The sequence below is a fragment of the Chaetodon auriga genome, chromosome 24, assembly GCF_051107435.1.
Source record: "Chaetodon auriga isolate fChaAug3 chromosome 24, fChaAug3.hap1, whole genome shotgun sequence".
Taxonomy (NCBI): Eukaryota; Metazoa; Chordata; class Actinopteri; order Chaetodontiformes; family Chaetodontidae; genus Chaetodon; species Chaetodon auriga.
Window position 1 is genome coordinate 11,704,131 of NC_135097.1, and position 14,183 is coordinate 11,718,313.

The window sequence follows — 14,183 nt, forward strand, 5'->3', positions numbered from 1 at the left end:
CAGAACGGAGGCTTATTTCCCATCAGATGTGAGCACGAGATCCCAGTAAAGCTGGAACATCGGATCACAGGGGGGGTCACACGTGTGCAGCGTCCAGGACTCTGCAAAGACCTTCTTCAGTGGGCATTTATTATTATGGCTAGTTGACTACATAATCTGTTTATTTCATTAATGTGGGTCTTTTTTTACACAAACTGCTCATCTGTAACTGGAAAAGGCATCATTATACAGCAGACAGACCACTGATCATTGGCAGCTCTGCAGCCCACGCTTACTTCAACAAATTATGCACACAGCAGAACAGAAAAGAGCAGGGAAACAAAGCTGGTTTGTAAACTTTCAAAGTTTTCCCAGCAACCTAAAAATGTTTACTAAAATGGGCAGTTTAACCCGAATCCCTTCCATTCAGAGGAAATGGGAAAATAATGGCAGGGGGTACATGTTGGGGTTAAATTCGCTACGGCTGGACGTCATGAATCGAACTTGTTGTGAGAGCGTTACTGAAATCTTCCTACAAGCACAACTAGCACAAACACACTTCAGTGACCAGCGTTTTCTTTATAAAGCAGCTTTCCAATATGGAGAGGAATCGTAAGAACTGGCCTTTCCACCACATCCTCTTTCAGCCTCTTTATAACCTCGAGGTGTTTCAACTGGCTAGCGAGACCTCACTTAAACACACCTGCCAAACGCACTAAAAGTTCATTGGCTAAAACCACTGGAAAGCTCTCAGTTGTATTCATTTCTGAACATGTCCTGTTAACTATTCTTGCAAATCTGGCTTGTCACAGCAATTACAAACAATTTATTGTGAAGAACATGTTTGCTTTGTCTAAATAGCACTGACAGTCTGTTCCTTCACTTCAATTCCCAGCAATCCCAGTACATTCAGCACTGCTTCACTTAACGCACTTCAATCTAATGTCATATCAATTCTATATGGCGGCTAACAGCAGGCAGCTATTAAACAGTGCCAGGGGAGCGTTCTGGGATGAAACCATCTGCATCAGAAATCAGGAAGCGCGAATCACTCAACCTGGATTGGTTTCCCCATCACCCGATGTGACCCTATACTCTATTACTGTCTGGGGACACGAGAGGAGCAGAGGCCACAGGAAATTTGCTGCTTAGCAGCCATCGACTGACAGGGTGCATGTGAGGTCGTCTGATGTAAGAGCCTTTGCTCGGTTCTGTAGATACTCTAAAGGTTGGTTCAAAGGGTCAGCCTGAACCTGCTTATCGGGTCCATTGTGGGATTTGTCGCCGTAAATACCACAGAAATAATTTTTAAAAGATGCAAAAATATTAGCATGCTGAGTTTTAATTCAACTTTTCTGTTTTATCCCCATATTAGGTCGGAGTTGTTGAACAGCAGCTTATTTAAAACGAAATGTGGAAATTTGTTGTATATATGATGTCCTGTGTGCGGTGATAGTCTATTAAACCTGCATTCATTTTCATCAATGGTCTGTAAGCTGTCAGCTGGAGCCTGCAGCTGACGTGTAGATGTGGTTATATCCCCAGAAGCTAGCTCACTCCACGCCAGGTGGACACAAACCTCTCATGCACTCAAGCACTAGCCTGGGTTGAAACCTGACTTGAGTTCAGCTTTTACTCTAGTTTTCAGCACTGTAGCTGTTGTATGATTATTGTTATTGTTGTTATTAGTTTTAGCTACTATTGCAATGTTTCTATTGTTTTGTTAAATGATGGTTTTATGGCCTAACTGCATTTTATCGATTCAGTGCTTATTATTTCATTTAAGCCCCAGTAGTGCAAGAGTTATTGCAGTTTTCATTTTGTGAATTACAGAGGAAGAACAGCTCACTGGTTAGCAAAGCTTGAAAGTCCTGGGTTTAAATCCACTGAGGTGCTGAACGGGTGGATGGAAATAAAGTGAGTGGAACCATTGATTTTAATAATACAGAAGAACTCTACTGTCACAGAATTAAATCTACAGCCAGTGTGATCAAAACAGCAATTAACACTAACGGACTTAACTGACTTAAAGCCTTTCTGCTTCAGCAAGTAAGTTTGAGGAGTCGACTTCTTCACCTGAGAGCTGCAGTAAACAACACAAAGACGAGGGACGATAAGCACGGCATCCATGTCTGATGTCAAAGTGCCGCCATTCGTCCATTCATCAAGCAATCGGCTAATTGAGTAATTAACAACAGGGTGAATAGATTGAAAACTAATTTGAAAAGGACACGGGCTTTCTTGTCGTAAGCTGTTTGTCGCTTTATGAACTGTATCTAGCAGCAAGAATTACAATAAGAGCCTGTGAAAAAGTCTTTCAGAGAGATACCCAATTAGTGGGAGCTGGAGGACAGTGTTGGAGAGCAATTATCTCAAGATACGAGCCTCGTGAGACAGCTCCGAGAATCAGCTCTCTTTGACTGCGTCGTAAACCTCCGCTTTACCATTTGTCTTTTATTAAACCCACACTGTGTAACTGTTTAAATCCACAGAGGAGACCAACATCAAAAGAGGAGCCTTGTTATTTGTGTCCGATTTCTAAAGACGTCCTTACTCTCTATTGCACTCAAGCCAACACGGCTGAAAATGAATTACTTTAGATTGGAAATAAAAGTGGCTTGAGCTTAAATTGTAGCTAGTGTTCTATCAATGTTCTTTTCTGTGGGCAAAGGTATTAAGTGGCGGTACTAGAAAAATACTGCACACGCGGATGGAGCAGGGGTTTGGTCACCTGCTTTCTGTTGTATCATCCTAAAACCTGCATTGCAAACTGTATGAATCCAAAAGCAAAGCAAAGCAAAACAGCTATTTTCTTAATTCCTGAAAACAATGAAATAAAAAGGCCAATTTTAGCAGATATTTTTCTTAATATCCTGTATTTTGCATCCTGGCCAACATCAAAGCTTCACATTTAGGGTTAATGTATTTTTTAATGTCAAGATGCAATAAAATGTGAGCATATTTTAAAAAAAAACAAAAAAAAACAACACAACTAGGCAATCCAAGTGATTCATCGTGCTTTATCCAGAAGGGTGCGTGACGCTAAGGCTGGTTATTGCTATGGAAACATCCTGATGGCATCAAATCCTTTCAACAATGGCAGCTTATATCACTGAGGGAAAAAACAAAAACAAATCTAAGCTGCTGCTGTCCTGATAGAGGAGTATCACCAATGGCAACAATGCAATGCATCCAGAAGGTCCAGAGAACAATATTATCTGACCAGAGCAATTATTGTGAAAATATAGAGTTTCCACTTAAATGTAGGGACTACTTTCAAAACACAAGCTTTTTTCAAATCTCGCTGGGAAATTGATTATTTTATCTTATATTTTCACGCTGCATTTTCAAGTCGGAGCTGCAGGAGGGAGTCCTGCGAGGGAGTGCAGATCTGCAATTTCACCTGAAGCACACGTCGAAGCCACTGTGCGTGGGAGGACTGCACCTCCGGCTGACCTTTTGGAAAAAGCTGTCACTTGCTGGCAAAGAAAAACAGTGGGGTGACAGTGTGACAGTGAGAGTTTAATCGCTGGCCAAAAAGACCCGACGCGATGGTCACAGTGGACCGCAGCCGCCGCTTCTGCACGAGCGTGGACGAGGCCGGTCGGTGCAAACTGAACAGAAACGCTACAACGGCTCACTCCTCCAGCTCCGGGCTCTGGCTTCATCACAGCAAACGCACAATCCACCCATCGCTCTGCTACAGTACACCTACAGACATGCTTTTCCTCCCTCCCTCTTGTCACAGAACACACAAAAAACGAGGTGAGAACCAGAGCCCACATAAGAAGAGCAGGTGGGAGTACATTATCTGGAGTGAGAAACAATTCGTTCTGGCCATCTCCTGCTTGTGCGCTAAAGTGATCTCCCTGAGTAGCAGCATATCAGCGGGCAGCAGCTACTGAGTGGGTGGTGGGCATTACACAACCTGGCTTCAGAACCTACACAGGCCACTCCAAAGGCCGGGCTCATTGAGCGAGAGAAATCCATGGTGAGGCGGTCTGTGCCAGATCATCTTTTGATTGAGACTCGATGATAGCAATCCCCCCCCCGGTTTTACGATGGCACTACCCGAGAGCTTATGTCCTGCAGGGCATGCATGCATTTATGCGGAGGTGGAGGTGGAGCTTACAATCTGTTACGAACATCAGACTGTATGCGATGTCGAGAGAGGTGATATCTGATATTTAGAGGGATTTCAAATTAGTGTGTTGGTGTAAACAACTGGTTCCCAGCCCTTTAGAAATTATGAAACTTTACAATATTTCAAAATTTGAGAGAAAATGCATTCAATTCTGTGCTGTTGCAACTCTTTTCTTCTCATCTATCATTTTGCAAACTCCTCTGATTCATCTTGCAACCTTTTGAGAAGGTCCCGAACATCAGGTCGGGAAAACTGGTGGGAAACATGGTCGAAATGCACATTTCAGCCCAACCGATACTGGATTTGTGAGGCAGATGCCAATCAATTTGCATGTAAAAAAGGGTAGAAAATTGTGTGTAAAAAAAAAAAAAGCAAGAATTTGGCAGTTGAAAAATGAATCTGATGACCTTAAACACATCTTTGCCTTTTTTCTACTCTAATTTCTTGTTATGCATCAGTTGACACGCAGATACAAATATATCTGCAACGAGCTAATACGGCCTGGGCGATTTTGTAAGACTGTTGCATAACAACCAATTGGAAAGGTGAAATGCCCTTGCGATACTGCACAAAGCAAACACGCTTCACATTAATCTTACAAAACCGCCATCCTAATCAAGGTCTTAGTAAGACCTTTTGAAGGTGCACACAGGAAATTCCACAACCGAGGCCTTAACATTTCCTCACAGAGAATACATCACAATAACATGAAATGCAAACAGCTAAACCTCAGAAGCATTTCAGTTTCTGCTGGTTTCCTCAACATCAAGGGCAACATATCACTCAAAACAGGTTCCCATCGTGTTTGAGTACGTATGAGGCCAAGCTCTGTAAACAGGTGTATGAACAGTGTCAAAGCTCGCTGTTGCCTGGTGATGTGGCTGTTGGAGCTCTGCTGATGGGCGACTTGTGTGAAGGCCACGGGAGCAGCTTGTACTCAGTGGCTTAAGCCAGCTCCGTTCATCTCACACACGCACACACACAGACACACACAGACACACACAGACACACACAGACACACACAGACACACACGCCTCCCTCCATGAAAACTCCACCTGCCATCTGGCCCAACCAGGAAGTGACTATGTTAATGGGAGAAGCAGAAAGAGAGAGAGAGAGAGAGAGAGAGAGAGAGAGAGAGAGAGAGAGAGAGACAGCTGACATGTCATGGCGCTTTACATCGATAATAAATATTTACTTACTAATTTTCTGACCATGTGTTGTGTTGGAATTGGAGGTGTGCTAACGGGGCGAGAGGGAGAGAGGGAGACAGAAACAGTCCCTGAGCATGACACAGAAAGATGAAACATGGCAGACAGAGGGGAGATGAGTAGTGAGAGAAACAAAGAAATGTTTATAGAGAATGGTGTGTGTGTGTGTGTGTGTGTGTGTGTGTGTGTGTGTCAGAGTGAGAGAGAAGGAAACACAGCAGGATCACGAGCACGCGCAGCAGAGAAATCCTTGTTGAAAAGGACTACTGAGTGGGAGAGGGGTTGAGACAGGGGTGTTGAGTGGGAGGGAAAGACGTGTTTCATTGCTGCGCTCCTGAACACAAGTGCACGCACGCGCACACTCACACACACACACCTCCTCAGGATCCGCAGCTTGCACATGGAGCAGAAGCTGTCCACCATTTCTATGTAGCACAACAAAGGATGGAGGTTTACTGGCCGGTTCCACCATTTGAACCGTTATGAAACCAGAAATCAGGACGTGCGGGAGCTCCTGTCAGCGTTTCTTGGAATGTAAATGACAATCTGACCACAATGGAGGGTCAGCGTCAGAGCGTGTTTACACACAAGAAACCAGATCGTGATCGGGTTACGGCAGGAAATCATAAAGCATTTTTACATGTCAGATTAACTCCCCAGTTTACGTCATTTGTCAGTAATCAGATCTCTCCCCTACCCGCTGCTATTTCTTCAAACCAGTATTGGCAGATTTGAAGTATATTCAAATGAACGGCTTACATAATAAACACTGTCGCTTTAAGAGATTTTTTTCCAGCACAGTGCGAGGACAGTCTCTGCGAAAGATCACAGCTTTTCCTTATTGTGCATATGTGTTTCATTTTTACTGTTTCGCTGTGGAAATGAACTTATTTCGCGGTGTTTAGTTTAAACAGGAGCATCAAAGCAATCTGGGTGAGTTTCAGTCCGAGTTCCAATGTGTTTGCATTAAACTTCTTTCATCCCTCTACGTTGCATCCACAGCTGTACTTTATCTTGCACATGAATCAGTCAAAAACCTTTATGATAGCATGTGCACTTGACTAAACAATCACATCTCTTAATGCCTTGCTTGTGTGCCTGCAAATGCAAAGACACAGGCAGCTAATAAGGTTGTCCAACCTATTTGCATTTTTTTGTTAATCCAGACATGATATTCTCTCATCATAACAGCCTCAGTAAGGATACAAGAGGCACACTTTTGTTAAAAAAGGGCCCGTGCATTCATGAATTTAAGTAAGTGCGATGCCTGCCAAATATGAATATGAGCATAGGCCCATCCAGACCGTATTTTGAGAACGATCGAGGGTTGCCATAGATCCTTTGAGTAGGTCTCTGCCTCTGATTACATCAACATCAAAGAAGCCTCATCAGAAAGTCTAATGGAGGAACAGGGCTCTTGACCAGGAAGAAAGACAACAATAGATGCGCTGGATCTGTGCATATGCATCAGCGAGCCTCCTAGTGCAGCATGTTCCTCCACAGAGACGGCATGAATGAGCTCAACTTCAGCTCCAGGGCGCTTTCGAGATACGATAAGTGCTCTGTACTGTAAAAAAAAAAAAAAAAATACTGTAAAAAATGACATAAATCCTGTGGAAAAACCAGCATCTGCAAACATGTGACAGAAAATGTTTTTATAGTTTTAATAGCTTTGATTAAAAGAGGGAAATTCTGTGTCAGAGCTGCAAGAAGCTGCCATCCGAATGAGCGTCACCAAGCTTGTTAGCTTTGGCTAATCAGATAAGCTAAACCCGTGTGTTTCCTAAGATAAGATGCACTGCTACGCATGGCTAACATGTGGCCTGAAGGCACAATGAGTCACTTTATTAAGAAAATTAAGTTTTCACATGCAGTCCTCTCCTGAAAGACTGTGTTTTAAATCTGACAATGCACAAGTGATTTGAGGTCAACATCAAGTGCAACTCTGATTGTGACCTCGACTGTGCTGTCGGTTGCCGCGTCTTGATAATGTCTTCAGAAAAACACAGCGACAGGGAAGGTAGGCAAAGCTGGAGAGTCATGTTCTTCTTCTGCTGTGTCTTAAAGTGGATCATCTGTCAGTGGTTAAGGTAACTGATGAAAAACGAGCACAAATCCTGTTCTAGTTTTTCCTTCCACAGATTCAGGCGCAAATTAAAATCAAATAGTGAATAATAATGACAGAAATCTCAGTCTGTGTAACCTCGGATGTGCTGCAAATACCACTTCATTTATCATCAGTCATCAATTGATTAAAAGCTTCTGTCTAAATTTCATAAAGCAGCACGGTAAAAAAGAACTATAAAACCAGAACACACTCAGTTTACTATCACAGAAACAGTAAAACAGCAATTTCCCACAATTTAGAATCTGGAACCTGTAAATGTTTTGCATTTTTGCCCCCCCCAAAAAAGAATTAATGAATAATTCACTGTCAAAATTGCTGCTAATTAATCAACTATTTGACACTAATGTGCCGACTCCTCACCTGTCACAGGGGCGTCGATGTCCAGCAGGTTCTTCTCCGCGCGCAGGATTGCGGCGCCCTCTCCTATGAGCCTCAGAGCCACCGCTTCCTCCACGCGACCTTCCTTGGTTAGGTGAGCTTTCAGCACATCCACTTTGGGCTTCCCCTCGCTGTCAAACACCTCTTTAGCCGTCAGCCGGTGACTGGGGGGGAACGGGACAGCTGCAAAGGGGGAGGGGGAAAAAAAAAAAGCATCATTACGGCTGATACGCTTTCTTAACGTATTTACAGCACTTTAATATACCTTTCATTGACAAAAGGCTTATGAGGATACGCAGTTAATTCCGCATCACTGAGCAAACAGCATTTAAGATGTTTGATTAGCAGGTACTTTGTACCTTCCAGGGGATCAACTCCCTGCAGGAGAGGGAGTTAGTGTTCACTCCCATGCTTCCAGCCCACCCTCTGAGACAATTTACCAGATTGCTGCTATGATCTGTGAGTCATTCCATTTTCAATATTTATAACAGACCCACACAGTTTCTAGTTTGCTTGGCAATATTCATAGAGAAAGAGATCACACTCTGAAAATGAAAGACAGAACTGGGATTAAAATGTAGTCGCTCATCAACATAAAAAGCCTTTCATATGACTAAATAGTCTAAATAACATGAGCATATTATGCTGCAGTGTGTAATGTGTAATATAAGCACACTATTTAAAGGCACAGTATATCATTTCTGCCGCTAGGGGTCTCTTTATCAAAACAATAACAAAGACAGAATTTGATGACTTCGTGAAGTAGCGTGGGATCATGGGAGTTGTTAGAGGTACCAGAGGGAGCAAAGGGGATGTGACGCCACTGACAGGCGAGCCAATGAAACAAGATGTCACCTTGAATAAAATGACCGATTTGGGTTTGAATGTTGGTGGGAACATCCGGGATAATGTAAATGCACAATTCCACAAAATATCTAACCTTTTAATAAAGAGATGTTACATAATATGCCTTTAAACAGGCTCTGTTTAATGTGTACGATTAGGAGAACAGAGACATCATCGTCAGTCCGACATGAATTTCCATATTTGTCAGTCACAATTATTTAAAAGGAGTAAAATGATGTTTATTTCCGAGAGTCTTGAAGGCATCATGGAAATTAGACTAACTAATCCACAACAAATCTCTGCTACTGTCAATTTCCATAATTAGTGGCTTATAAAGGATAGCTTTTCACAGCAATTCAATGTGCTCGGGTAATTTTGGATACAACAGATGCATTCAAAAGCCTGAATCCTGTTGGCACGCATTTTAATTCAAAACAGTGAACTTTCCAATCTAATCACAGCATAAAAAATAGATGGTGTTCTATGCAAATGGCCCAGTGGGTCTTTAGACGGGGTTTTAATACAAAGCGTGTTCTTGTAACAAAAGAACAAAAACCCCCAGAATGCAATTCTTTAGAATGGACCTCGTGTCACTGCCAAGTTAGCAGATAAGGAACTTTTGAAATAAAACCATTATTAAGAGGTACTTTTAGTGGACTCCACCGAAACAAAAGCCGAGTGCGTTATTATTTCCTTTTCACAACCCCCTGACGAGCATATTCCTTACTGACAGCAAAGGTACAAAAAGGGCATAATTAAAAACCACATCCCGTGGATTTTTCAATGCAGCAGCTGTACGCCGTTTAAAAAATGAGACGTGCTCTTAATTAACGTCCGCTTTCAGACTTTGCACATACGTAGCATATGGGTGTGACTAATGCACTAAGCCAGGAGCGAACACTGTTAAGTTGGTGGCTACGTGTGTGTGTGGGTCTGTGGGTGTGTGTGTGTGCTACCATCCATCCTTTCCAAAGGTGACATCAGTGGTAATCAGACCTGCACTTTATCTGTGTCACACTGCGCTCAGTGACAGGTGATATTTAGGATCTCAAATGCAGTATTTAAAGCTCTCTAACAGGTGTACAAAGGTGTGTTATTTCCATTTTCCCCTCTTCCTGCAACCACCATCCTTTGCGAATCTCCATACTTAAGGCCAAAATGACTAATTTAACACAAACTTTGCTCAAGCCAAAGAAATAATGGGCCTAAAACAAACCTTTAAACAATATCTGTCTAATGTCTCCATTAGGATATCTGGGGCATTCCGAAATTCCCGTCCGAGATAGGATTACCCGAGGCCCCAGGTTGGCCTCGCATGAACACCTGCTGTGCAACTCTAGCCTGAGGCCAGGGCCGCGGGGCTTTTGCCCTGAATGCCTGCACAGCACTGGCCCCAAAGATGTTGGAGATGTACGATGCGAACATTCATGTGAACCTGTTTGGGGGCATTTCATGCCTGAAGAGAGAGACACATTGGTGCTTCAAACATGACAGCTAGGTCAAGAATGTGTTACATATAATCTGAGGATGACTAGCATGAATGACTGAATATAAAGGGAATATTAATGGCAGTTGGCTGTCATAATAAACATCTTGTAAATGTGTGCAACTGTCAGGTGAGGGCAGAGGCTACGGTGCTTACAGTGCTTTCTTTGCCCACACTGTTAGGCAATTAAGCATTACTGCAATGAAAAGTTATACTCCCAAGACAGTCTACCACAGTCATGTTGCTCTTGAATCTGAACTTCATGCGAATAAACCAAGTTATTCTCAGCTCTCTCTGCAACAAACACTCTGTTTGTCTGTAAAGATAGCTGCTAGTAGACCCATGCGTGCACAGAGATAATTAAGCTATTATGCTAGTTATTGAAGGATCTCCACTGCTATCCTGAATATGGACAATAAGTGACGCCACATAATTCTGCAGAAGATCGGCGTTCCCGCAAGCTGCGCTGTGGATGTAGCCCGAGCCACATTTGCTCCCACTGAAGTGACAAAACATGCCACATCTTAAAATTCAAACACTGAAGAATAACAGTATTCTTCAATAGAAATAACCCGCGTCGACGAAGCTGTGGTTGTTGGAGCAATGGCCGCCTTTCAGCACATCATCCTTCCATTTCCTACAGTCATGACAATTGAAACACTGTGAACTTTCCCCTTGTGGAATTTTTAACAGCCCTCTTATTAACAGGAGTAACACCCACCCCTGCCAAAACAGTACATGGCACATTGTAATGGTAGGTTATACACTCCAAAGAAAAAGGCGGGACCCCCATGGCAAAAATAAAAGTCCCGAGCAAAGGAAAAAGCACAGCATGGATCACCAACTCAGCCAGGGAAGAAAAATCATTTAAGTTTTATTATTTGAAAAAGAAAATAAATGGTGATGTCAAACACTGCATTTGAGCGGGCCGCATCTTTCTCACTCACTTCAGCCATTCAGACATGAGCTACTGACAGTGACAACAGATTAAAATGGCAAAGTCTCAACCCTTTTCCTTCCAAACAACTGTATCTGAGCAGTCACACACACACACAGCAATCACAAATAACCCTGTGCAACTATCCTTTCATACAGAGCTTTATAGCTGTGAGAGTACAAACTGACCCGAGGTTACCCGCCTGAAACCCAAGTATGACTCAAAAATGGTCTCCATTAGCCGGATGCTTTTGCCTTCATTAATTTTACCATTTCTCTGTTCCCTGCTGTTGTGTAACCGGGAAATTGCACTGCAGCCTCGGATCTAGCATGAGAGAGAAATGATGAGAGTGAGAGAGGGCAAGAGAGGATGAAAAAGAAGGTGGGAGGGGGGGAAGCCTGGAGTCTGATTTAACTTTCCCTGGTAATTTGTCTCAGATTAGCATTGTAATTTCCAAGATACAAATTAAAGCCATCCATCAGCCATTAGGTTTAAAGCCTAATAGAGCGCTAAACCTCTGAATGTCTGGAGGGCGTGCTAAATAAACTGTAAAGTTTATGTAATAAAAGTATACTATCTTGTGTTGGTCAGAAAGGTTTATAGCAACATTTAATGATTTCCTTCTTCAGTAGATTAGCTGCGAGTCTCAGGTCTTGAACTCGCAAAGCTTTGGAACATCAACCCCAGCAGCCACCTCTGTCCATGCAACATTCATGAGGAGAATAATTACAGCCCCATTCCAAAAAAAAAAAAAAAAAATGAGGACGCTGTGTACAAAATAACTATAAGAGCATGTTTCTGAAAACTCAGTTGAAAACTGTACTAAGGCAATATATTCTTTATATTTTATATATATATCAAACTAATTGGGACAGGAGCAACAAAAGGAAGAACATTCCACAGGTAGACAGCTTCACCGGTAACAGGTGATCTTATCATGATTGGGTACGAAAGGGGCATCCTCAAAAGTCATTCACAAGCAAGGATGGAGCGAGGATCACCACTCTGTGAACACATGATTGTGTAAAGGAGATTACACAGCATCCCGACATGTCTGGAATCACAGTTGTATCTCAGAGTATTGCCGGCGTTCCGGTGTGATTCTTGAGAAACCTGTATCACTGGGGCGCAGAGCATCTGAAACTGCTGAGAAGCAGCAGGAAAACGGGCAGCTTGAAATGTTCGGGTTGGTGTAGTTCAGAACTAATGCGATCTCTCTGAGGAATGAGACAGCGGGAGGTGTGCAGTCATACAGCGCTGGACAGATCAGCTTAATTGGAGAGAGTGAGACAGACTGTTGCAGGACTCACCGAGCAACCCCTGGCTTCATTTAGTGGAGAACATGGAGTGCAAGCGTGATTTTGGCCTGAACTGGCAGCTAAGATGCCTGCTGCAACTGAAAGGTGAGCGTGCTGACATGACACCTGACATGATAAACACAGAACAAACAACAGTACAGTCACATCCAGTGATACACAGGAGAGACTGCAGGAATTCAGAGAACTCTCAACTCCAAATCAACCCAACTAAAAAATGACTTACAAACTACAAAACATGCCTCTACTTTCTAGCTTTAAAAAAATGTAATTGCAAAAGCTTGTATTGATATAATACAGCTCCACTCACACAATATGGCCAGTAGATCGATATCTAACTCGTGCTACTGCTGACAGCCGTGGCGCTAGTTTATTTTCATCAACCGCACAGCAATACCTATAGCAAACATTGACTGTGGCTGACCCAGACGTTCATGAAGAGCCAGTTATCCGTTAACAACTGCCTCTGTGTCAAGTCAGCATTGACCAAGCTAGTTTGGGATTGTGGCCAACGAGTGGGCATCGATAAAACAAATGAATTCCTTTAAAACCATACAGATACAGCAGACTGCTTGGCGAGAAATGCAACAACTTGTGATAAACTCTTTCAGTTCCAGGTCCAGGAAGCTACACACACAGATCTTTCCATCAGAAGCCCAGTTGATCCCCAAGAAACTGGTGATGGTGCATGAGGCACCGGGAGCCCTTGTGGAGCGTGGGTGAGACTCGGGCTGTCACCGCCCACGTCCGACCCTCCACCGCCTTGCACCAGACAAGCCACCACACCAGCAATTTTCCTCCCCTAAGACTCAGCATGACCAGTGGAAATCTCAGCATGACCAACAGGGAGCTGAGGCAGAACAAAGACTTCAGAACTATGTGCGAGTGCAACAAAGGTCAGTTCATACAAAGCATAGAATACCAGAAGTAATTTGACTGCACGGTCAGACGTTATTATGCAAAGGCAGAGCGGTGTCTGTTCTAACGCGTGATACTGATCTATAACTTTGTTTCCTTACTCGCACAAAACAGCAGTCACTACTCCCCTGATCCATTTGCCTTTTTGAATGACGCAGCTGTGCTGTGCTCTTTATCCTCAGGCAAGGTAAGCCGCTGGCGGCACAGGCAAGATCTCCGTGTGGATCTCTCAAGTGGAAACTCACTATCTGATCAAATGGTACGTAAATACCGGTGCCAGGTAAGACCATAAACAGATTATTATGACAAAACGTGCCCCTTGGCATGGACATGTCACAGGCCGCCTACCTCTCCCAGCCTGAAAGAGACAGAAAACAACAGCAAGCCACGCAGCCATTTCATTTGCGGTCATTTTGCGTCTCTGAGGTGGTGCAGGTTAAGACCAGTGGTCCTCTGGCTGCCTGGGCCCCGTATGCTCGCTCAGTAGTCCATCCAGCACAACCTAAGTGGAGTGGCATGCAGCAGCAGCAGCAGGCAATACACAGAGAACAAGAAGACACACTAGCACACTGACAAATTTGGGATAACGCTGCAGAATAACAGTGTCATGTGGTTGTACTGTATGCATGAGATGAATCTACTATTGGCAGTGCAGGAATGAAAAAGCAAAAAAAAAAAAAAAAAAAATTCAGTCACACTCAGACTTTTTCCCAGTTGGAAGCCTTTTAGTGATGGAGCATCCACTGCGTGCGGTGTATGCACAGAGGACGACTGCCAAGTGTTGAATAGGGCACCAAGAGTGTGCAAGTCACTCTCCACTGATAGCCAGGGTTTGTTAA

General features: G+C 43.4%; 1 protein-coding gene across 2 annotated transcripts in view; it reads right to left on the reverse strand.

Annotated features, from left to right (window-relative positions):
- Positions 1 to 14,183, reverse strand: part of LOC143316783 (protein phosphatase 3 catalytic subunit alpha) — a 60,602-nt gene that overhangs the window by 25,572 nt on the left and 20,847 nt on the right. For both annotated transcript variants that reach the window (XM_076724466.1, XM_076724465.1), the window contains exon 2: positions 7,824 to 8,024. In XM_076724466.1, the coding sequence (XP_076580581.1) occupies positions 7,824 to 8,024 (201 nt within the window). The remainder of the gene's footprint in view (positions 1 to 7,823; positions 8,025 to 14,183) is intronic.